Source organism: Strongyloides ratti (genome assembly GCF_001040885.1).
Source record: "Strongyloides ratti genome assembly S_ratti_ED321, chromosome : 1".
Lineage (NCBI taxonomy): Eukaryota > Metazoa > Nematoda > Chromadorea > Rhabditida > Strongyloididae > Strongyloides > Strongyloides ratti.
In genome coordinates this window covers 3,754,073-3,779,212 of record NC_037307.1, presented here as the reverse complement: position 1 = coordinate 3,779,212, position 25,140 = coordinate 3,754,073, and the positions used below count along the sequence as shown (strand labels likewise).

The window sequence follows — 25,140 nt, the reverse complement described above, 5'->3', positions numbered from 1 at the left end:
TATAGAAATTAAAATAATAAAAAGAATGTTACCAGCTTTGTCGGAATTGTTGATAGAAAGAGAATATATTATAAAATGTGTTAGCCATTAATAATAATAATCCAATGTAGACATATGATTTACGTATCTTATAATAACTTGAATTACACGAAATCTCATTTTCACTAAATTGCTGTTTTTTTGGTAATTGTGGAACAGTTGAAGATTTATAGAATAGGTTTTTGCTTTCCATATAAGTTTCTCGAGTAAATAAAGGTCTCTTAAATATAGGTCGATGATTATATTCTTGATTTGAAATTAAATTACTCCTTGAAAAAACATTTTCCCTTTGTTTTGTATGTAAATTTCCACTATTGTTATCCAATTTAAAATTATTTAGTAGTGGTCTTATTTCACGAATTGGTGTATCATCTCTGGTAGTATCTCTAAACTTTAATCTATTTAACAATTTATTTTCTGGTTCAATTTTATATTCATCAACATCCATTTTTTCATCTTCATTATTATCAGAAAATTCATAAATACTTTCACATTGACTTGATGGTGAATCTACATGAAAAGCACTCATTATTGAATTAGATTTAGTTTTGTGTTTTGGAAGTTTTGGCAAGACAAGGTTGGCAAATGTGACAACAGAAGTCATTGACGTTAGTGCTAATTCAACAAAAATTCCTTCAACTGCATCATTGTCAGTAAATTTAAGATATCCAAGTATTAAAAAAAGAAATGAACTCATAATATCTAAAAAATTTGTCCTCGCTTTCGTAAAATATAAAGATGTCATTTCTATTAAAAAACATGAAATAATTATATGTAGTCCAAAATTTTCTGACTCTCTCATTATTAATTTTATGAAATTAGGTAAATTCATTAAATTAACAATTTCAACATTTGCCTGTTGTTGAAAAATATTTATATCATTTAATGTTAAAATACACATTGCAAAGACAATTATGAAATGACATAAAAAAACAAAAATTCCACCATTTTTTATATATTTTTTTCGTTTTTTTCTTACATCAGTTTTTTCTGCAATTTTAAAGTTTTTACCACTACTATTAATTCCTACATTTTTCCATAATGAATTGTGCTAAAATAAAATAGCCACTAAACAAATGTTTTGTCAAAAACTTACAGGACCTCTTGTTACAAAATTTGTTATTCTCTGATTATCATAATTATTTGATTGACTATCAAAATTCCTAGTACAAGGATAACTTCCCATTATACAGTCAGTAAGTAATTAATATATGGTTGTTATAAAAAATTTAGAAAAAAAATCGTTATAAGAAGTATTTAATATTGCACAATTCCAAATGTAATTATGAAACCTTAAAAAGTCATCATTTGTGTTATAAGATAAAAATAAAGGTTATATTGATAATGGAGAAATTTAAAAACTTTTGATCTTTAGTTTATTTATTTTTGTATTTTAATATTGAATTAATATATTTTTTAATATAAAGTAAAGTATAAATATATGTATTACAACATTTATATTACTATTATTATTATCATATGAGTAGTTAATATGTTGTTTATAAAATTTATTAATTATACATATATTTTAGTGTGATTATTTTCAAGATGTCATTTGATGGAAAAGTTATTACATGCAAAGCTGCTATTGCATGGGCTCCAAATGAACCTTTATCTATTGAAACTATCGAGGTTGCACCACCAAAAGAACATGAAGTTAGAATAAAAGTAAGAAATAACTATTTTTTTATATTTTTTAAATAATTTTTTTTCTTGTAAGATTTTGTATACTGCTCTATGTCATACAGATGCATTTACACTTAGTGGTCAAGACCCAGAAGGTTTATTTCCTGTTGTTCTTGGACATGAAGCAGCTGGTATAGTATGTGATGTAGGACCTAATGTTACTGAATTTAAAACTGGTGATCATGTTATTCCTTTATATGTTCCACAATGTAAAGAGTGTGAATATTGTAAAAATCCAAAAACAAATTTATGCCAAAAAATACGTGTAACACAGGGAAATGGTGTTATGCCTGATGGAACATCAAGATTTACCTGTAAAGGGAAACCTATTTATCATTTTATGGGTTGTTCAACCTTCTCAGAGTACACTGTTGTTTCTGATATCTCACTTTGTAAAATTAATGAGAAGGCTGATTTAAAAAAAGTTTGCCTTCTTGGTTGTGGTATTACAACAGGTCTTGGTGCTGTAAAAAATACTTGTAAAGTTGAAAAAAATAGTACTGTTGCTGTTTGGGGGCTTGGTGCTGTAGGGTTGGCTGCTGTTATGGGTGCCAAGATGGCTGGTTCCAGGAGAATTGTAGCTATTGATACTAATCCACGAAAAGAGGAAGTTGCCAAAAAGTTTGGTGCTACAGATTTTGAAAATCCATTGAATGCTCCAAAGGATAAATCATTCCAAAGTTATTTAGTTGATAAATATGATGGTGGTTTTGATTACACATTTGAGTGCATTGGAAACGTTAAAACAATGAGAGAAGCTCTTGAAGCTTGCCACAAAGGATGGGGAGAATCTTGTATTATTGGTGTTGCTGGTTCAGGACAGGAAATAAGTACAAGACCATTCCAACTTGTTACTGGTAGAACATGGCGTGGAACAGCATTTGGAGGTTACAAAAGTAAAGATTCCGTTCCAAAGCTTGTTGATGACAACATTAATGGTGTCTTGAATTTGGATGAATTTGTTACACACACATTTCCTTTCCAAAAAATTAATGAAGCTTTTGATGTTCTTCATCGTGGAGAAAGGTAAGTATATTTGATTTTTTTTTAATAATTAAATTTTTTTTTATAGTTTACGCTCTGTTATAAATTTATGTGATGAATAACTGATTACTTATTTGAAAACAAAGTTGTTTTTTTATATAAATAAAGTTTTATTTTTTGTTTTATAAATTAATATAATGAATATGAACAATAAAGTGTTTATATTTAAATTTTTCATTTTTTTAAATAATATTTAATGTTATTATATAAAGAAAAAGTTGAAAGAAGGTACAAGTAACTTGAACATTTACATTATATATTTAAATGATAAAGTAGTTTACTCTAAGAAGTAAGTATATTTTAATTGTTAATTCCTCATAATCATCATTGATTTTAAGTAGTAAAAAATACAATAAAACATGGGATAATTTGTGATACTATAAATAAAAATTGCTTTACTACTTTAAATTGTTCCAATCAAGTTGGAAAATAATCTTTGTCATTTACTACACTCTTGAGAATAGTATCAAGTTTCTTTATATTTTTAACGTTAACTTAAACATTAATGCCATAAAATATTAAAATTTTGTCATTTAGTTAATTTTTAAATATTGTAGAATTAAAAATATAAAAATGTTTAAATTTTTACTTATAATTTCTATTATAAAAATTGGTTTCACTTTTAGAATATATTTACTAAATGAGGAAGATAAAGTTTCTGTTCCAATTGAATTTGAAAAGTATGGCTTTTTTTTCTTTTAATTTTATTAAAATTTTTAGTAATACAAGAAATGTTTTTGAAGATGGTTTACTTAAAACAATTGGAATAAATAAAGTTCCTAGTTTTGAAATTAATGATATATCTAGAGAAGATTTTTCAAAAAAGTATATGGAAGAAATATTTAAAAATGATAAATATTTAATGTATGATATATCAACACCTGATGAAGTTATTTGTTTATCACCAAAAGGTAAATTAATAATAAATTCATTTTATAATATTTTTATGTATATAGAAATATTTTCAAATGTAAAAGAAAGTATTTTATTATTTGAAGTATCAAAATTACTTCTAAAAGATAGTAAATTAATTACAAGTGAATTAAGAATAATTTTTAACAAAAAAATATATGAATTAGGATGGTTAACAGCAAGTATTAAAAGAAAAGAAACTGAAGAGAGTATAATGATTGATACAACTGATATGTCTCAATTAAAAAATACATACATTCTTAATATAACATCAATATTATTTAAATGGTTAAATACAAATGATAATGATGGAATAATATACATTGATTATAATGGTAAAAGTTTAGAAAATTTTGGAGACTACAAGGTTATTGTATTGACATCACTACAATATTCTAATAATAATAAACAATCAATATATCTAGATGAAGAAAAATTTGATATAAATTCATATCGTTTAAAAAGATCATTAATTGATCAAAATATTTCTGAAAAATTAGTACCATTTAATTTTAAAACTCATAATCCTTTTCGTTTTTATCCACGTTGCCAACTTCATAAATTTTTTATTGAATTTAAAGATCTTGGATGGGATCATTGGGTCATTGCACCAAGGGGATATGAAGCATCTTATTGTGATGGTTCATGTACATTTCCCTTAAATAATAATATGAATGCAACAAATCACGCCATTATTACTACACTTATTCATTTAATTGATCCAACAAGAACAGATCCTCCTAAATGTAGTCCTACAAAATTAAAACCTATGAAAATTTTATTTATTGATGATAATAGTAATGTAGTAATTAAAAGATATCAAGCTATGATGGCTATTGAATGTGGCTGTCAATGATACTTTCTTTTTTTTTATCTATTAATAATTTTATCTTATAACTTTTTTTTTTTTAACTAGCAAATTTTATATTATAAATATAGTTTAATAAAAAATTTTTTAATTTATTATAACAATCTTATCATTTTAATTTAAAAATTTTTAGAATAAAACAACATTTATTTATTTATTTATTATTTACTTATTTTTTTTTTTTTGTTTTCTATAAATTCTTAATTTTTCTACTCCATGTTTTCTTGGATGCTTGTATGACAACAACAATACAATACAATACAGTTGATAGAAGACCAAAATTCATAACATATTGTAAATTTACAATACAATTTTCATCTTTATTACAACTATAATTATTATATTTATTATTTTTTTTTATAATTATTATTAGATAATAAAACTTACATTGGAGCATTAGTTTTATTTAGATATTTATTAATATAAAGTGCATTAGATAAGATTGAGTAGACAGATGATAAGACAAATGCAACTAATGTCATGGCATTTGTATATGGTTTAATTATAAGGCGAAACTTTTTAGGTAATCTAGGAAATGTATAAACAAACATATATATAGTTGATACTACAACATATATAGTTAAAACACCTAATAATAACCAAAATTGAAAAGAATAATATTGATAGTCTATTTGTTTGTTTGAGTATATTACAAATGATGCTAAGGCAAATGCTCCACATGCTAAGGAGATTATATTAAATATTATTTGATATACCTTAAATATACATTTTAGTTCATGTCTAAAATGGCGATTTATTAAAATTCCTTCACCATGAAAAAATACAAGTCCAACAATGACAGCTAAACCATGTAAATTAAGGTATGCTCTTTCATCTTCAGCTGTTAAACTTTTACTATCAATATTTTTCCAGTAATATGAACCATCAATATTTCCATAAAAATATCCTACTAATATTACCATTGACAATCCAAATAATTGATTAAATGTACTAAAAAAATCAAAAATTCTAAGTGATGCTTGTTTTATTTCTAGTAAATCTTTATCAACTTTTGTTGTAGATTCTAATCCAACATAATCATCATCATGTTCCTCAGAGTAATCCCAATATGGATGACCAGGTGAAATAGTATTTCCATATATATTTTTAGACATCTTAAATAAAAATAATCTTACAAACTTTTATTTTAAAAGTAACTATAAAAATAATTTTGTGAATAATAATAATAATAATATAACTATTATTTTACTATGTATCTTATCAAAATGCATATTAACTAAATAAATTTCATTCTAAAATATGATAAAGATGGTTTAAAAGAATGTTTATTAGTCTTGTTGTGATAGCACAAAAGAATACATGAGTAATCCTTTTTAAAAGTGATTCATATTACTAAAATAAAGACATATATATTATAAAACTTTCTCGTTTCATAAAAAAGATAAGATAGTAAATATTTATTTACTTTTTTAATTTAATATTTTTATTAATTTTTAAAATATAATAAAATTTTTTAGAATGTGTACAATAATTAACTTTAAAATTTTAAAATATTTATTAAGAACATTCTTACAAAATGTATGGTTATGGAAGATTATCATTAAACAAATGAATAAATCAATTAAAAATGGTATTAAAATAACAGTCTCAAAAAATGTTGATTATCATGATGTCAGGTATCTTTTTTATATAATATTTTAAATATTTTAATAAAATAAATATTTTTTTTTTAGAACTATATATCTTCCAATTCATTTTATGATTAAAGAAATGATTCACCCAAATACTTTATACAATATTACTTTTTTAGATAAAACAAACAATATTAAACTTTTATCTACTATTATACTTGTAAAAATTTTAAATTATAATACTTGGATAAGAAATAATCATGCAATTATGAATGTAACATCAGCTTTTAATGTCTTTGGTACATTAATACTTAACAAATACACTATTAAAAAACTTTATATTTCTAAAGAAATATTTTCTTGTACAAAAGTATGCAAAATTAATATGATAAGAATATATAAAAAATCATTAGATATACCTATTGAAAAAACAATTGAAAATTTTCTTGAAAAAGAGACATTTGTTAAAGATCAAGATATTTTATGTATAAAAAAAGTAGATTTATATAATTTTGAAACTACTGGAGAAAAAATATTTTTTAAAGTTAACTTAGATACAAAATATTCATACTTAAATTTATCAACAACAATGTATCAACTTTATAATATAAATAATAAAATACCTGGTGGGTATAGTTATGATAGTAAATATAATATATTAATTAAATCATTGAAAAAAATTGTTAAAAAAATATGTAAAATATATGAATCAAACTTGAGGATTGTACCATCATCATCATTAATATTAGCATTGGTTGGGGTTGAAAATTGTGGTCAAAGAGAAATTATTAGGAGAGTGTCTGATTTGTTGTGTTATCAATTGATAGAATTGGATATTTACGACTTATGGAATTATGATAGTGATTGTTTTGATGTTAAATTATTTGATAACTTTACAAAAGTACATGAATACACCCCATGTATAGTAACAATAAAAAATTGTGGTTTACTTGGAAATAAAAATGAAAAAAATGAACATGGTATGTAGAAAGTTTTTATTAATAATCATATAAATATATATATTTTTAGATCTTTTTATTATACAAAAATTAGTTGAATTTTTAAAGTCACAAAATAATTCAATAATAATTATATTTACTTTGACATTTACAGAATTTAATATTTTACCAACTTCCATTAAAGGTTACTTTACCTATGAAATAATTATACCAACAATAACAGAAGAGATGCGTTATGAATTTTTTAAAAATTATTGTTCTAATAAAATGGCAACATATTTATCTAAAAAAACATTAGGATATTCATATAATGAATTATATCAACTTATTGATGATAGTATTTTTTTTAGAAACTTTGATAGAAATACTTTCCCTGAAAGAAACTTTTTATTCAAACCTCAAATTGAAGATTTTGATAAAGCTTTAGAAAAAAGAACTAAATCATTAAGTCATTTCTTTAATGGACCAACAATTCCTAATGTTAGATGGAAAGATATTGGTGGATTAGAGGAAACAAAATTAATACTTCAAGAAAGTTTAGGTATTAATAGAAAAAATAATATAAATGTAAGAAGATCAGGTGTTGTATTGTATGGTCCACCAGGATGTGGAAAAACTTTAATAGCTAAAGCTGTGGCAAATGAATTTAATATTTCTTTTATTTCTGTTAAGGGACCTGAATTACTTAATCAATATATTGGGCAAAGTGAAGAAAATATTCGAAAACGTAAATTTTTAATTTTCTTAAAATTAAATTACTTTTTTTTTTTAAGTTTTTGAAAAAGCTTATCATGCTTCACCATGTATAGTATTTTTTGATGAAATGGATTCACTATGTCCTTCTCAAGGTCGTTCATCTGACTCTGGAGGTGTTATAGATCGTGTTGTATCACAATTATTAACAGAACTTGATACAGTTAATAATACTCAAGATTGTAAAGTTTTTGTTATGGCTGCAACAAATCGACCAGATCTTTTAAATCAAGCATTACTTAGTCCTGGAAGGTATAAAAATAAATACCATACATTTACCCTATATTTTCTAAAACTTTTTTTTTTATAATTTTAGGTTTGATAAAACAATACATATAAAAGCTGCTGAAGATATTGAAACAAAAGTTAAAGTCCTTGAAGCTGTCACAAGAAAATTAAAGTTATCTGATGATGTTGAGTTAAAAAAAGTTGCACAAAAATGTCCGCGTTTGATGTCGGGTGCTGATATTTATAGTTTAATGTCAAATGCCGTTATGGAAGCTGTTAGAGAAAATATATATTTACTTGAAAATGATAAAATAAATAATAAAAATTTATTTGATGAAAAAAAATTAGATTTAATAGTATCAATGAAACATATAACAAAGTCATTAGAGATGGTAAGTACATAAAAAGTATTAAATATTGTTGATTAATAACATTATATCGAAGGTTATATAACTTCCTTTGAAAAATAACATTCCATTGTAGGTTATCAATTCTTTTTGTTAACTTTAACTTATTTGATATATGTCAATGAAATTTGGTTTAAAAACACCATCAAAATCTTATATTAAACCATATAGTTAATGACTAAATATTTTACTTTAAATATCAAAAATTTATACTTTATAGAATGATAATTGTATCATTAAACTATATAATAAATTATCATTAATATATATTTTAAAAACTAGAAACAATTCGTTATGATGACCTTAATCAACAATAATATCATTTAAAATATACATATAATTGCTAATTATCTTTGTTTTTCAGTTCAAGAATTCTCTTGCACCTTCAGATCATACTCATAAAAATGGCCTTCAAAATACAATTTAAGGTGTGAAAATTTTTATTTTATTTTATCTTATACTAAAATAATTATGTTATCCCATAATTATGTATGTCGATTTCTTAAATTATTTTTATTATTTTATTTTTATATAATATATTTTTCTTACATATATATTAGTTTTATTTATTTATTTATATCATTTGCGTATCTTAAATAATTAAAAATTACTTAGTAATTATTTTGTTTTACATTTTTTTTTAAAAATACTTTATTAATAGTAAAATATTACAACATACAAAAATATATATAAAATTGTAGTTTATATAAAACTTAGATATATTTTAAACTATTTTTACAATATATCAACTTACTTATCTAAAAATAAAGTATTTCTATTTGTAAGAAGATTGCAGTTTGTCCACTTATCAATGTTCGCAATATATTAAAACATAGATATTTTAAATCATATCTTGCGCAATCATTATTAAGCATTGCAGCTGATTTATGTTTATCGTGTCATCAATATCATCACATTATAATAATAATAATATTATTATTATTTTTTTTTAATTAATAAATTTTTTTTTATATAATATTATATGATATAATTAAATTTATTTAAATATTTACACTATAACATGAAAAAATATAATAGATTATTAAATTAAATTACGTGATCATTAAAATAAAAAATTTTTTTATTAGTTTATTAAGATGTACTATTTATATAAATTAAATGTTTATAATTTTTTAATTGAATAAATTTTGACTGTAACTTTTTTTTTAGTATTATTTTGTAATTAAATTTCAACTTAAATATTATAACAAAATAAAATTTTAATTATTTTAATATAGTAGTAAAATGCTAAATATTTAAAATGATTAAACAGTTAAAGAAATGTTGTTTAAAGAATTTTATATTCTTACTTTTTGTGAGACCTATTTTAGCAGATACCTGCTTAAATAGTGGTAAATTAGCAGGATTAATTTTTGGATCAATTTTTGGAACATTAGTAATATGTCTTTCAATTGCAATGTTTATTCTATTTTTATCCAGAAAACATAAAAAAGGTATAGTGAAATTATAACTTTTTTTTTCAATAAATTATTTAAAATGGTAATTTTTTTTAGCTGAAAAAGTTTTAATACTAGAGAGAGCTCATGCAACAATAGAGACTGACAGTAATTTTAGTTCAGAACCATCTGAAGTTGGAAAATTAGAAAAAGGTATTGGAACAGATCGTGTTAGTATTAGAAGGCATACTTCATTAAGAGATAATCAAATGATAACTGATTTGAAGATGGCAGATGTTGAGGAAAGAACTAGTAGTGGAATTGCATCAGATGAAGGAACTAGATCAATTGATTCATTATATCAGAGTATGAAAGATATTGGTAATATGAATAAATGTACCAGTAATAAAATAACAAAATTAGGATTTTCTATTTCTCCAAATGACATTGAAGGTATTAAAATTCTTGAAGTTGAAAAAAATGGTCCTGCCAGCCAATCAGGAAACATTTTTGAAGGTGATTGTATTAAAAATTTAACAATTAGTTTTGAAAATATGTTATATGAAGATGCCGTTAAATTACTTCATTATTCCTCACCATATTTAATTAAATTAAATTTGGAACGTACAAGTCCTTTAAATAATATGGAAAATGATACAAGTATTAGTGAGTCATTTACAATTAATATTAGCCCTAAAACAACGACACCAGAAGAAAAAAATCATATTATTGAGAAAAATTCTGAAACAACTTCTAATTGTACACACGAAGTCAAGGCTGTTGATAGTATAATTCAAAATAATTGTGTCATTATTAGTGGTAACATTGAAAAAGAAATAATTATAGATACACCACAATTAGTTAATCACATTGAACGCAGTGAATCTTCTTCCAGTGCTACAACAGTCTCATCAACAGAATTTAATGATGCAGAAAATTCAGTTGTAATTGAATTTGCTAAAGTTCAACAAATTGATAGTAAAATAATCCCATCAAAAATGGAAATAATAGAACAAAAGGATGAATCTATTAAAAAAACAAAAATTCCACAAAGATCAACTAGTATTAAATCACGCCCACCATCACCATCTAGATTACCAACACCAACAAAATCTCCAAGAAGATTAACAGACACAAATATACGAATATCAAGAACTCCATCAATTAGTGAACAAACACAAAATAAAACATTCCCTGATACTGCATCAATAACCAGTACACCAGAAAAAATTTCATTAACCAAATCATTATCTACCAATTCTTCTGAAATCAATAGTATACTAAATTCAGAAGAAGTACCTTTAAAAGAAAATTTAAATATTGAGGAAAAAAGTATGCCTAATAACTCACCACCTAAAAATGATACTTTATTACCTGAAATAAAATTATTGAAGGCAAAGACAATAAAACGTCTAGATACACCTCCACATATTCCTATTGTGGAAAGAGAATTACCACCATTACCAATATCAAATACATCATTAATAAATGATAAAAATAATGAAGAAATTGTATGTTTATAAATTTTTATTAATATGTTTATTTTAAATTTAGGTAACTTCACCTGGTAAAATGTATCTTGAGATAAAAGAAAAATTACGTAATGTTTACAAAGATCCAATATCACCAATTGATAATGACAAAGAAAAATTACAATGCAATGAAAAAAATGAAATAAATAAAAAATATTGTCAAGAATTACTTGAAAAAAATAAAAAAATTATTGAAGAACAAAGAGAGGAACTAAGAAGTCTTGGATTTAATGTTAATTAAAATAATACATTGTAAATAAAAAAAATTAATAATTTTAATATCACACTAATATCGATTAATCTCCTTAATTTTTTAAAAATATTTTTAAATTTATTTTAAATTAATATAAAAACTTAATATTTATACATTAATAAATTTTATTACTACAATCAATTACTTTTTCTTTGATATTTAATATTATTATTTAATTAAAAATAAATAACTTTTACACATAAAATATCCTCATTTACAAATTAATATATATATATATATATATATATTATTATTATGTAGTAATAATAAAAATAAGATAACTTGTTTACTCACTTATCTAATATTATAAAAATTAACATATTTTCGTGAAAATATTCATTATAACTGAAACATTATGAAAAAAAGCACATTCGATTATCCATCAGTACACGTTGACAGCAAATTACCTATTGAAGATCAAAAGGTAAGTCAGAATATATAATTTACCTAACTTTATAGGAACATACTCTTAGTAAAAGTTATTATGAATTAAAAAAACTTTTAGACAATTACAAAGAAAAGTCAAATAATAATAATATAATGAATAAAGTTAATGAGAATAATAAAAATAGTAATTTGAAGGAGGAAAAAAATTTTCAGGATGATTCATTGAAAAGAACTATAATACAAATTGAAAGATTTAAGAAAATATTAAAAGAATTAAGAGAAATGGGAATAAATATGTAAAAAGTTTTTTTAGTTTTTATTTGTAAAAAAAAAATAACATTTTTTCCTACTTTTATATAATAAACAAATTTATATTATAATTGTTTAAAAAGTTTTTTTTTCTCCTTTTGTTTTGCAAATTATTTTTATTACATAATTATAAATTATCCAATTTTTTTTTTTTTTAATTTTCTAAAAATAAATATCAAATACATTTATTATATAATAATACATATGATGTTTCTTTATATACATTAAGAAATAAAGTGGGATGGTAAAATTTAAAATTAAAATAAATGATTTTAGGAGGATATAAGCTAGATAAAAATGTGTGTAAAAATAAATTTGTAATAAAAATTGATATTAACATATTTTACTCTTTCTTTACGGCAAATTAATATTATTTTGTATTTAAGTTATACAAATAAAATATTTAACGGTTAGTTTTTGTCTTTTTTTTTATTTGTATTTAATTTTATTAATAAAAATTTATTTTTAATATAGAATTTAATTATAAATTATAAGAAGTAAAAAATTTTTTTTTTGCAAATTTTAATAATAATTTACTATCAACATTATGATAAATAATACACCAAATATATTGAAACAACACCAGGATGCTGCAAAAGCTCGGTTAATGGAACAACAGGCAAGAATAAAAGAACAGATGGATGCTAAAAGAAGAAATGAAAAACAAATGATAGAATTATTGAAATCTCAGCAAATCGAAGAGATGAAAAAAAACGAATTAAGTAAAAAGTCACCAGTATATGTTGTACAGGAAAGAGTACCAAAAAACGAAACAATAACTATAATAGAGGAAAAAAAAATAACTATGGAAATCCCTAAAAAACGAGAAGTAATTTTAAAAGAAGCACAGGAAATGTATAATAAACAACGACAAGAAGTTATTAAGAAATCAAGTATGGAAGAGGTAAAGAAAAATAATAATATAAATGTTAATAAAAATATCGAAACCAAAAGTTCAATAAAAATGACTCAGAATACCCAACAAAATAATACATGGGATCAGATAAAAGAAAGAATTAAAAAGGAACATGAAGAGAAATTAAAACAAGAGATGGAGAAAAAAAGACAAGAACAATTAAAAGCTGAAATGGAAGCTAAAAAAAGAATGGAAGAAGAGAAGGCAAAAAAAGAGGCTGAAATAAGAGCTCAAAAAGAACTTCAACGACAAATGGAATTAAAAAAGAAGGAGGAAGAAAGATTAAGGCAATTAAATCTTCAAAAGGAAAAAGAGGAACAACGACGAAGACAATGGAAACAACATCAAGAAAATGTTAAAAAAGAAAAAAAAGTTAGCCAGGAAGAAACACCAACAAAATCAATACAAACTTTAGGAAAACCAACAGTTATTGCTCCAACTTCCTCATCAAATAATTCTTCAAATGAATCAAAAAATATTACACAACAGCCTTTTAAAACAACAGTTACTCAGCAACTTATACAACAAAAATTAACACCTCAAACAAAAGAAATAAACAAACCAATTAAAACTTCTAATGTAAATTTTTATATGATTAGAAAAATACTAGCATATTCTTATCGTTACTTTAATTATTCACTTATATTACTCCCACAATATTTCTATCACTAAATATTACTCTTCTATAACACTATATTTTACTTTTATATATATATATTTACCTCATTTATTAATATTATAACGTATTTTTTAGCAGCCCTCAATAAGTGTTATCAACAAACTGCAGACCAATGAAAATGCAGATATAATCAAAAAACAGACATTTGATCAAAAGAATGTTAAAGTAACTGATACAAATAAAAGCTCTGCCTCTAATAATTCTATAAGATCTATCATTAAGTTATACCCTTTCTCACAATTAATAAATATTATGCCGCCAATACAATTACCTCATGGAGATGAGAATTCTCATCACACTGTAAAAGTAAGTTTTAAAAAAAATATATATATATATCTATTTTTTCTAATAATAATTTTTAAGGATGATAATTCATGGCAAGTACAACATAGAGTTATTCCTGAATATGAAATTCCATCACCAAAAAAGATGGAAATTCCAGAATTAAAAGGATCAGTTGTTATTAAAGTATGTATATAAAAATATATATTTTTTTTTTATAAAAAAAACTTTTTTTTTATAGCCAACTGTTATTCCACCACAAGTAATTGAATCAACAAGAATTCAATGGAATGAATTTCCTGAAGATCCACAATATGAAATTGAACATGGACAAAAGGTTAAAACTCAAGAATGGGTTCCAGTTAATGATGAAGAAAAAATTGTTCCAAAAGCTTCTTACAAACCATCAAGAATTAATCGAGTCTGGCCACCACCAGAAATGGAGAGAGAAATTAATAATGAAGGTGTTTTAAAAGTTAAAACTTCCGATGATACTGCTTGGATTCAAAATGTAAGTAAAGAAAAAATTTAATTTTTTTTATAATCATTTTAGCAAAATGAATCACTTGAAAGTTACCCAGTATGGCAACAAAAAACTGGTGCTGGTTCATTGAAATCAAGAGCCTGGCCACCACAAGAGCAGGATATGCTTAAAAGTGGATATTCTGGGCCAAATCAAATGGGACCAATACAATGGCCACCACCAGAATTTGAAGAACATGAACAAGAAATTGTTGAAGTCATTCAAACTCATTTACCAGTTAATAAACATCAACGACAATGGCCACCAGAGCCACCAAAGATGGTTCCAGCTGGAACAATACAAAATGAATAAAAAATATTTTGAAATAAAATACACCAAAAAAAAATGTGTCACGTCAATGTAAAAAAAATTACAAAATAATTAGTCATTATATTTTTTTTTTATAATAATTTCATATTATTAGATTAATAGTAGTAAAATCGATAAACTTTAAGGTAGATTAAACATATGCCAACATTTGTGCCACAATTTAATAAGTAAATATTTGATAGATTTTCTTTATTATACATTTTTCATCAACTATAAAAATATAATGATAGATTAATCTTATTTTTTTTGTTAAAATTAACAGTTACTTTCACTAGTAAAAACACACAAATGTGTTACATAATAATTTTAAAAAACAGTTAAATAATAAGTAAAAAAATATAAATAATTTATTACATTTCAAAAATTTGCTTAAAAAATATTATGGAAAATTCCTAGGAAAAGTAAACAACTTATTCTTAAATTATTTTCCAATATAATATTTTATTATCATTGAAACTGAATTCAGTATTGAGTTAAACTTGAAAAATCATATAATTTTTAACTGTCACAAAATTTTGAAGAGAAAAATGATTATTTTTTTATGAATTGTTTTTTTTTATTTTCAAAACATTGTTTTCAAAAATAATTTTAAGCATATTTTTTTTATTTTTTTATTAATACCAAGTGATTATTTTTATGATGTTTGCAATATTATTAATTTGTTTAAAGTTATAAAAATTGATATATAATATTGGTAAAAATTTTATAAATGTCTTTAATTCTTTTGAAAAGACATAATTTTAATAAACAAATTTGATAAATGATTTTATAAATTTTTATAACTTAACAAAACAATTTTTTTGTCTCATTTCAATCATTATTAGAAGAGCCAATATTTTGACATAATAAAAATTATATTATTTAATTTTATAATATAACTAGTTGTTGCAAACTAATTATTTATATTATTTAATGCTATATTCTCAAGACACTTATTTTACAATTACTAATTATCAACAAAATTAAATAAATTACTTCATTGTTTTAATAACATTAATTTGATTAACTACAAATATTAAATTTTTTTTTCATAGAAAATAAACTTTGTTAAAATAAATTTATATGTTTAAAGTGATTAGTGATTTTAGAAAATGGTATTTGATTATTGTTAAATGTATAAAATTTATTAAATATAAAATTAAAAAAAAATAATTTAAAATATTATTAAATTTGTTATTGTAAACAGTATAATTAAATTTATTAAATATAATGGAGAAATAATTAACACGATTTTGCGTGGAGTAATGTTTTTTTCTGCGCTTTTACAGACAGACCGTTGATCACTGTTGTATTAGTTATTTGAATTATTTTAAGAATGACTGATAATAAGCAAGATAACGAATTTGCAGTATCGCTAGTTTCTTTTCAATGCCCACCAACCAATGTAGTTAATTTTAACCAAGCTGAAAAGTCGTCAACAAATACCAGATCTAGATCTCGAACACAGACACAAAAGTATTCTTCATCAAATAACCTAAATAATATTAGTTCTTCAAAAGAACCTCGTGAACGATCTTCATCATCTTCAAGACGGAATCAAAAACGTACTACTGTAGCTTTTGGTTTAACAACAAATTTTGCAGAAACCGTTCAAGGTAAACTAGAAGAAAAATTAGGAGGTAATGTACAAAAAAATAGTACATTAACTCCTCCAAATGTTTATACAAGTCGACGAATGTCCACTTCATCATCAGGAAATAATTCTTCAAATAGACTTTGTTTAACAGACAGGCAGGATGACACAACCATAACAAGTGAAATAAAAAGAAATTCGCACAGAGTAAGTTTATAAAAATTATTATATTTTGTTATTTTTTTTTAGATTAGTCGTCTTGAAAATCTTATATTAAGTGTTGAAAAGAAAAGTATTGATAAGATGGAAAGTATTGAGAAAAAACTAGATTTAATTTTAAACAACAAGATACCTTCATCACAAGTGAATGATACTAATGAAAAATCAACTAATTTATCTGAAGAAAAATTAAAGGAAGTTATTACAAAAAAGTTGAAAGATGATATTGAATTTAAAAATTGGCTTAGTAAAGAATTTATTTCAATAGGTAAGGAAAACGTTAAAGAAGTCGATGATTCACAAAAAAAAGTTACCTCATCTTCAAAAATTATAAATTTCAAAAATATTAATGCTACATCTCCTGCTAGAGGTATACCTCTTTCAATTAACTCAAAAAATTATATAGCACGCCAATTTGGAAAAGAAAACATGGAGTATACTACTCAACAATCATATGTCCAGTCATTGGTTTCCATGGATTTAAAAGAACCAGGTTCTCCAGTTGTATTTGAATCAAATGTCTTGCAAATAAAAAAGAATATTCAAACTCCAAAATCTCGATATGTATCAGAAGATTTACTTAATTCTCCTATTGATCAAAGTATAATATACGAAGAAACAATAAACAGACAAAGAAATCATAATCCTAAATATATATAAAATGATAATTAAAATGTATAAATTTTATTTCATTTCTTATAAACTTTTCTAAGGCAAAAAGTGTACAAACAATTTTTAAAAAAATTCTACTTCCATATAGATATTATAGCAAGAAGTGTAAATTTAAGTTTGCTTCGAAATAGTTGGTTGAAATGAAATTTGGATTAAAGACAGAAAAAATTTTTAAAAATTCCAATCTCAGTCAAACTATGTTTTTCTAAACCACATTTAAACAAATTCTTCAAAGATAAAAATTTTGAAGAATATCTTTAAAAAAAAAATTAAAAAAATTGATTTTCAGAAAGTTACACTGATTATAATAGAATTTTAATATATTGAGTGATAAGAAAAATCTATGGTTAACAAATAAATGATAAAGTATAAAGTATTGTTAATGATAAAAAAATTTTATTTTTCAAAAATCAGATTCTGATATGAATATTCAAAAATAAAATATTTATGGAAAACATAAATAACTTTCTTAAAAATGAAGCTTTTAACATTAGGTTTTTGATGAGAGACAGATAAGATATTGGGTTACATCATACTCAGATTTCAAAAATAAATTCAAGTTTTGAAGATAATTATAAAAATGTAGGTAAAGTGAAATTTAACATTTTCATATATTAAAATAGTAAATAATTATATTTGATTTTAAAAAAATCTTAATAACTTTTTAAAAATAGAAATATAAAAGTTCTAATTTAAAATTCAGGTTAAAATATAATTTATGTGATACTTTCAAAAAGATTCTTCAGAATAAACAATTTTATAAACATTAAATTTTAAAGTAAAAAATAAGTTTATTTTTGTAATCTAAAAATTATTAATTTTAACTCATTTGACTGATCTTATTATATACTTTTAAACGTAAATAAAACAGAAATCTACCAAAAGTTTGTATTTTTTAAAATATCTCCAGAAATTTTGTGAATTTTTTGAAATCTTTGTTCTTGATAACGAAACAAAAACTTTTTTTTTCTTAATAATTTAATTAACAAATCACAAAAATTTTAATAAAATTTTTATTTATCAAAATGCTTATTGTTTATTTGTATTAAATGCTAATCTAATATTATTGTTATCTAAAATATTTTATCAAATACAATTTTGTATAGTAAACAAGTTAATTTTTTTAATTAAAGCAACATTTATAAATTTTAAATATTTAATTTTTAAATAGAAATAACCAACTTAAAATATGAGGAAGAAAAAGTAGTAAAACCTGAGAGATTAGAAAGTTTATATTTTATAGAGGCGTTGAAAAGAGTCTTAAAATTTATTAAATTTAAGTTATCTCTTGTTTACAATTAAAAAAAAAAGTACAAATCTAGTTATTTTCACAAAGTTTTTTTAATAACTTGTCTACTTTCATGCCGATATTTTTGTATATAAGAAGAATCTTTGTCATTTTAAATATTATATTTTTCTTGATTTAATTTTGTGATTGATTAAAAATGGCTCATTTCTTAAAAACAATTATTTTGTAAGTTTAAAAAACTTTTATATTTTATTAATTTATATTTAGCTTTACTCTTTTTGCACTTCTTAATGCTCAATTATACAATGGATGGAATTTCGGTAGATATTATGCAACAGCTCCAGCAAGTATGGCATTAGTTCACCCCCCTGCTGTAGCTGTACCATATATGAGACCTGTTGTAGCAGCACCTGCTGTTTCTGTTGTTGGAGCACCAGCTGTTCCTGTTGCTGTTCCTGGATATGCTCCATTTGCTGCTTCTGCTGTTTTACTTGGTTCAAATAAGGGTGTAAAAAAGAACTAAATTAAACTAAAAAACTTGTTTCTTAAACTTTTATTGTATAAAGTTATACTATATTCATTCTCAGAAATAAAAATATATATATTTATATTATACTTTTATAAATATTCTATTAAATTTAAAAAAAATCTATTTTTTAACAGTTTAAAAATAACTATTACACAAATAAAAAATTAACAATAAATTTTACAATTAAATAAAATATTCTACATACACTATTATAAAATCAACAAGTTTTAATTTTAAATAAAAGAACTTATATAAATGAGAAAAATAATTCTTTTGTACGATGAAGTTACAAAGAAAATTTTTTTTTACACAATTTAATCTTTAAAAATACAAATAACATATTTTAAAAATTTTTTTATAACAAAATACTATTCTTTTATTGTTTTTAATAAAAATTTCTATTGTAGTTTCAGTATTATTACAATTTTTATATAGTGAAACAATGTCAAAAATAATAAAAACAGAAAAGAAATTGATAGTCAAAGGAAAAATGAAGCATACTATTCTTGCTTTATTTTAAGAGTTAGTGAGAAAAAAAATTATTGAAGTTTGTTAACTAGTATACCAAGTATATCTTAAGTACTGATTTTAATGTGTAACTTAAGATAAATTTCACAGTAATTGTTGATAAATTATAAATATCAATAATAATAACATTTTATTTAGGAAATTAATTTTAACTTATTTATTATTATTCTATAATTAATTCAAATTTGGTGTAAAATCATAGTGATTTTTAAATGAAAAAGATGAATAAATGTTTTTCGATGTATTATCAAAATTTTCAGAAATAGCTATAATACTACATTTATCTACTGGATCTAGACCACATTTTATCATTTCATTCATTAAAGTGATATAATCTGTTGAACTGTTCCAAAGATGAATATCCATAAGAATAAGGTACATAGAATCATCAAACCGAATTATACCCTTTAAAACATGATGATAAAGATTGGCAATAGTAATTACCAGAATATGAAATGGGGCACGGAGATGCCTGATATTCATTTCCATCTTACGACCTTGATGTGACAAAGCAACCACAATTTTTAAATCATTTGTAAATTCATTAATCATATCATAAACTTCCATAGCAGATTCAGGTGTTGAAGTTACAAAAATAATATATGGTTTTTTCTTATCAGGTTCATTTGGATGTTTCTCATGAACATGATCCAAAATAAGAGGAAAATAAGATATAAAAGAATGTTCCTTTTCAAATCCAATTAATCTTATATCACGTTTTTCTTTTTGGTGTAAAGTAATATAAATTGAATATGTCAATTTTGAAGGTGTTAAGGAATATCCTAATTTTCCAATAACATCTATAATATCTTTATGCATTTTAAAATCATCATAATGATTAAGAGAAATTTCATGATTTTCTAGAAAAATATTTTAAAAAATTTAATTTTTTTTTCTTACCACTAGGAAAATAATCCAAATCTTTTAGTCCCAATCTTTCCATCATTCAATAGAGTAAAATATAAAAAAAATATTCTACAATCTATAATTAAATATATTTAAAATATTTGTAAAAATTAAAAAAAAGTATAAAATATTAAAGTTTAATGTGAATAACTGAAAAATATTTAATTATTTTTTCGGTTAAAATTATTCAACAATACTCCAAATTTTTGTTCTGAGAACTGATTAATATACAAAAGTATCATTTTTCTATAAAATGTAATGTTAATTAATAATATCTAAGATATATACAAAAAGTAAATTATATTTTTAATAATTGGGAAAAGTATTTTATAATAATACTGTAGAAATTTTTATGTATTAATTTTATTAAAATATCTCGAAAATTTTGATTTTTATTATTTTCCAAATTTTATTTTAATTTTGTATATTTATCCCTTATTTAATTGTCATAATTTTGTAGCAATAATAATAGTGCTAGAAAAAAATGTTGTTATTGAGAAAAATGATTATATTTATTACTTTGTATATGGTTATTTCACGAAAATAGATTACACAAATATGTTTATTTTGACATTTATGATAATAAAAAAATATTTTTTTTTATAAAGTTTTTCATTTATCAAATATTTTATGTTGTCATGTAATACTTAAAAATGGCAAATTTACAAGATATAAAAATCATATAATTGAATTTTAAACTTTAATAATTATATAAAAATTACCATAAAATGGATAAGAAAAAACATTTTTGAAACTTTTTTACATAATAAATTAATAATATTTTGGTTGTCTGCAACAAAATGATTTAAGACATCCATCATCAAGATACTCTTTCTAAAGAAAATACATATATATTTAAATATGATTAAAAATTGGCTAATCTTTAAAAGCCCATAAGTCTATTAAAACATTATTAAATATAATTTGCTTTTACACAATTGTAGGCAAATTAATATTATTTGATTATCATTGTTTGAAATTTTATATAAAACTTTTAAAAGACAAAATTAAATAATGTTCATTTATAGGAAAAAGTCGAAATTTATTTATATTTTATTTACACTATTTTTAATATTTGGGTTTTTAAAGAGGAAAACATTAGTTGATGTTAACCATACTTCATAAATAGTCTTCTATTTAGTGGTAATTTTAAATAACTAAAATTGAACATTTAAATTTTTAATTTACTAACTTCAAATTTTAATTTTAAAATTATTATTAAAAAAATTGAGATTTGTATATTATTTCTCCTAACTTTTAAAAATCGTACTTATTTTGTAAAAAGTAATAGAAATAAGATTAAAAAAAAAGATAGAAATTCATGAATTACATGATATTCTGAAAATTCAATTTCAATATTTACCCCCTCCCATCATAACATTTTTTTTTTTGACACCCAAACAAAATATATAATCTTCTATAAAAATATAATGACATTTTTAATACAAAACAAGTTAGATGAACAATATTATTGTTAACAAAATATAATGATAACTTAAATATATACAATTTGATTTATTTTTAATCAACCCGAAAATTGAAGAAAGTGAACTTTTTGTTGATGTATTTTCAATTTGTGTTATCATATCACTTGAGTTTACCTTCCAATCTGAATTATAATGATACTCATCATCATAGGATTTTTTTTCTGATGATAAAGTTTCACTGATTTTTGTGGTGGAAAAATTAACCTGTGATAAAGTTTTATTACTTTCATAAAAATCAATATAAACTTCATTTGAATTTTCTATTGTATTGTTACCCTGAAATACTGAATCATTTTCATATTCCTCTTCATCATTAAAAGTATCAATTGCTTCAGTTGTTGTAGTTATCAACAAATTATTTTTTTTTGCCGTATGGTGATGTCTATTGTCATGTTTATCAATCAAAATATTATCATTTGACAGGCTTAAAGTATTATCTTTGATATCATCTTTCTTTGACAAAAAGTTTAAATCTGTGATATTTTTTTTACTCAATAATGTATACACACTTTTTTCCTGTTTCTTAGATTCTCTTGATTCTTTATACTTATTTTTACTTATTTCTTTTATATTTGGTTTCATTATCCAATTACAGGTTCCAGGAATTTTAATAACATATGTTGCTAATTTCACAACATTTGTATATGATTCAATGACAGCTTCATCCAATATATAAGATAACTATAAAATGATAATATAAAAAATAATTTTTTTTAAATAGTTATACCTCAAGAGCACTTTCTGCACATCTTTTATCAATACTCCTATAACATTTATTATATTCATATAAATCTTCACAAAAAATTTCTAATGTTGTTTGATTATGATTTCTTGATGGAATTGTACAAAGATTTCTAGCCTTAAAGATATGCCTTCTTTCACAATTTAAAAAATCGTGAAAATCTTTAATAAAAATATTATTTTTAAAAATATTAATATTTATGTTAATTACCTTCTCTTCTTTCTCGAGCATAATTACATATCTCCTTCCAATGTTTTATAGATGCTAATTTTATATTTTTTAAATGTGAATCTTCTAATATAGATAGACATTTTTCAAAACGAAATATTGAACTAAAAAAAAAATATAATATTATTATAATTTGAGATTTTAATTTTTTTTTTCCGTTTATTTAACTAATTATAGATTTCTTTGAAACTTGAGATAATATTTATCTAGTATTCACTTAATTTTAAATTGAAAAAGTGGAAATTAATTTATTATTATTTAAATTCGTATTTTTAAATATAATTCTTATCATATGTTATATATTTTTAAATATATTTAAAATAAATTATACTTTAACCAATATTAAATTTAGAAAATAAATAAATAAAAACTATGAATTAGTTTTTAATCATATTGATACAAGCTTAAAATAAATATAATTTATAATCGAAATATACTATAATAAGTATTTAGGTTAACTAATGAAAAAAAAGATAGTAAACTATATAATTATTTCTCTTAAATAATTTTTAATATACATATATATTTATTTTAAAATATTATATAAATAATTATTAAAATAAAAATTTTATTTCTTAATTATATTTAACTTACAAACATCCCCACATTATACGTTGATATGCCTCAGAGTCATTTTTAAATTTTGCAATAGTTTCATGAAATGGTGTAAGAAGTACTGAATTCTTATCATTTGAATTTTGTAATATACTTGCCAATGTCTTTTTTAATGAAATTTCACATTTATGTAATTTATATAAATCGGAATTAACTTTTTTAACTTAAAAAAAAATAATTATATTTAATTAAAAAATTATATTTATTATTAATGTTACCTGTATATATTAATAAAATTCCTAGAATAATGATAAGAATTTTTTTACATTTAATAAATAATATATATAACATATCCTGCCAATTTCTATATATAAATAATATAATGTTTTATAAAAAAAAAATAGTAAGAAATAAAGTGGATAAACGAAGTAAAATTAACTTTATTCATAAGAATATCTAATTGGCTAAATTATATTTATAGTAAAAATCACAAAAGTCTCCATAAATAGGCATATAGATATATGAAGACTTTTAGAAATTAAATAAATATTATTTTATTTTTTTTTTTAAAAATAAAAGTTATAAGATGTATAAACAAAATATGGGCATTTCTTGGTTGTCAGAATGTAATTACTATAATCATTGAAGTTGATCAAATTAACCATTAAGTATTTTATTAAAATATATATATATATATGTTGCCATGTATTTATATAATGTATATAAGTTCTAAATTATAATAAAAGTTTTTATATATTTTTTTGGTAAAGAATAACATATTGATAAAAAGAAATACAAAAAAAAAAAATATGTAATATTAATAAATGAAAGTTTTCTAAAACATTTATGTAAAATTTGAAATATAAACACAAATTATATATATATATATTTTTTTTTTTTTATTTTAAAAAAGAATATAAAATAATATTAAAAGTTTTAAGCTAAAATATAACATTTTTTTAAACAATAACATCACGCAACATGAATAAAATTAAGCTTACTAAGTAGTTGTAACTTGATATTAAGATTAAATAATTTTAGCTTAAATATTCTTTTATATTATTTCTTATTTGCCATATTTGTTTGTAAGATGATCATCATATAAAATATATTAAAAAATTTAAAATATAAAAATTGAAAGGGCAACTAATTAGTTGTAAATTGTATATCTCATGCATAACATAATTCTTTATTCTTTTTACAATAAAAATAACTTTTTTCATAAATATATATAAGAAAGTTGAAAATGATATAAATAAATTATTGATATTGTTAGTTAGTTTATAATATAAGTATTTAGACAAATTTTTAACTATATTTTGTATATATTTTTAGATTTTTTATTAACTAAAAATG

General features: G+C 21.9%; 12 protein-coding genes across 12 annotated transcripts; 8 read left to right on the top strand and 4 right to left on the bottom strand.

Annotated features, from left to right (window-relative positions):
• Positions 1-28: 28 nt before the first annotated feature.
• SRAE_1000122100 (Hypothetical protein) lies at positions 29-1,225 on the bottom strand (the record flags this gene model as incomplete). The annotated part of the gene is made up of 2 exons (XM_024648150.1): positions 29-1,090; positions 1,136-1,225. 2 exons carry the CDS (start codon positions 1,223-1,225, stop codon positions 29-31), a joined length of 1,152 nt encoding a protein of 383 aa, XP_024502157.1.
• Positions 1,226-1,587: 362 nt separating this feature from the next.
• SRAE_1000122000 (Alcohol dehydrogenase class-3) lies at positions 1,588-2,831 on the top strand (the record flags this gene model as incomplete). The annotated part of the gene is made up of 3 exons (XM_024648149.1): positions 1,588-1,707; positions 1,760-2,751; positions 2,798-2,831. The coding sequence occupies 3 exons, from the start codon at positions 1,588-1,590 to the stop codon at positions 2,829-2,831; spliced, it is 1,146 nt and encodes a 381-aa protein (XP_024502156.1).
• Positions 2,832-3,342: 511 nt separating this feature from the next.
• Positions 3,343-4,537, top strand: SRAE_1000121900 (Transforming growth factor-beta, C-terminal domain-containing protein; the record flags this gene model as incomplete). Its single annotated transcript, XM_024648148.1, has 3 exons — positions 3,343-3,449; positions 3,490-3,680; positions 3,726-4,537. 3 exons carry the CDS (start codon positions 3,343-3,345, stop codon positions 4,535-4,537), a joined length of 1,110 nt encoding a protein of 369 aa, XP_024502155.1.
• Positions 4,538-4,739: 202 nt separating this feature from the next.
• SRAE_1000121800 (Cytochrome b561, eukaryote domain and Cytochrome b561/ferric reductase transmembrane domain-containing protein) lies at positions 4,740-5,664 on the bottom strand (the record flags this gene model as incomplete). Its single annotated transcript, XM_024648147.1, has 2 exons — positions 4,740-4,878; positions 4,937-5,664. 2 exons carry the CDS (start codon positions 5,662-5,664, stop codon positions 4,740-4,742), a joined length of 867 nt encoding a protein of 288 aa, XP_024502154.1.
• Positions 5,665-6,118: 454 nt separating this feature from the next.
• Positions 6,119-8,915, top strand: SRAE_1000121700 (Transitional endoplasmic reticulum ATPase; the record flags this gene model as incomplete). The annotated part of the gene is made up of 6 exons (XM_024648146.1): positions 6,119-6,186; positions 6,244-7,121; positions 7,171-7,827; positions 7,874-8,105; positions 8,170-8,473; positions 8,853-8,915. The coding sequence occupies 6 exons, from the start codon at positions 6,119-6,121 to the stop codon at positions 8,913-8,915; spliced, it is 2,202 nt and encodes a 733-aa protein (XP_024502153.1).
• Positions 8,916-9,749: 834 nt separating this feature from the next.
• On the top strand, positions 9,750-11,658 carry SRAE_1000121600 (PDZ domain-containing protein; the record flags this gene model as incomplete). The annotated part of the gene is made up of 3 exons (XM_024648145.1): positions 9,750-9,942; positions 10,003-11,396; positions 11,440-11,658. 3 exons carry the CDS (start codon positions 9,750-9,752, stop codon positions 11,656-11,658), a joined length of 1,806 nt encoding a protein of 601 aa, XP_024502152.1.
• Positions 11,659-12,025: 367 nt separating this feature from the next.
• SRAE_1000121550 (Hypothetical protein) lies at positions 12,026-12,357 on the top strand (the record flags this gene model as incomplete). The annotated part of the gene is made up of 2 exons (XM_024648144.1): positions 12,026-12,094; positions 12,130-12,357. 2 exons carry the CDS (start codon positions 12,026-12,028, stop codon positions 12,355-12,357), a joined length of 297 nt encoding a protein of 98 aa, XP_024502151.1.
• Positions 12,358-12,913: 556 nt separating this feature from the next.
• Positions 12,914-15,078, top strand: SRAE_1000121500 (Hypothetical protein; the record flags this gene model as incomplete). Its single annotated transcript, XM_024648143.1, has 5 exons — positions 12,914-13,861; positions 14,037-14,267; positions 14,325-14,429; positions 14,485-14,754; positions 14,797-15,078. The coding sequence occupies 5 exons, from the start codon at positions 12,914-12,916 to the stop codon at positions 15,076-15,078; spliced, it is 1,836 nt and encodes a 611-aa protein (XP_024502150.1).
• A 1,333-nt stretch (positions 15,079-16,411) lies between these two features.
• On the top strand, positions 16,412-17,548 carry SRAE_1000121400 (Hypothetical protein; the record flags this gene model as incomplete). The annotated part of the gene is made up of 2 exons (XM_024648142.1): positions 16,412-16,876; positions 16,919-17,548. 2 exons carry the CDS (start codon positions 16,412-16,414, stop codon positions 17,546-17,548), a joined length of 1,095 nt encoding a protein of 364 aa, XP_024502149.1.
• A 1,457-nt stretch (positions 17,549-19,005) lies between these two features.
• On the top strand, positions 19,006-19,332 carry SRAE_1000121300 (Hypothetical protein; the record flags this gene model as incomplete). Its single annotated transcript, XM_024648139.1, has 2 exons — positions 19,006-19,034; positions 19,077-19,332. 2 exons carry the CDS (start codon positions 19,006-19,008, stop codon positions 19,330-19,332), a joined length of 285 nt encoding a protein of 94 aa, XP_024502148.1.
• A 708-nt stretch (positions 19,333-20,040) lies between these two features.
• On the bottom strand, positions 20,041-20,812 carry SRAE_1000121200 (P-loop containing nucleoside triphosphate hydrolase domain-containing protein; the record flags this gene model as incomplete). The annotated part of the gene is made up of 3 exons (XM_024648138.1): positions 20,041-20,271; positions 20,311-20,726; positions 20,767-20,812. 3 exons carry the CDS (start codon positions 20,810-20,812, stop codon positions 20,041-20,043), a joined length of 693 nt encoding a protein of 230 aa, XP_024502147.1.
• Positions 20,813-22,226: 1,414 nt separating this feature from the next.
• Positions 22,227-24,135, bottom strand: SRAE_1000121100 (Hypothetical protein; the record flags this gene model as incomplete). The annotated part of the gene is made up of 5 exons (XM_024648137.1): positions 22,227-22,940; positions 22,987-23,162; positions 23,212-23,333; positions 23,824-24,007; positions 24,063-24,135. The coding sequence occupies 5 exons, from the start codon at positions 24,133-24,135 to the stop codon at positions 22,227-22,229; spliced, it is 1,269 nt and encodes a 422-aa protein (XP_024502146.1).
• Between the last annotated feature and the right edge of the window lie 1,005 nt (positions 24,136-25,140).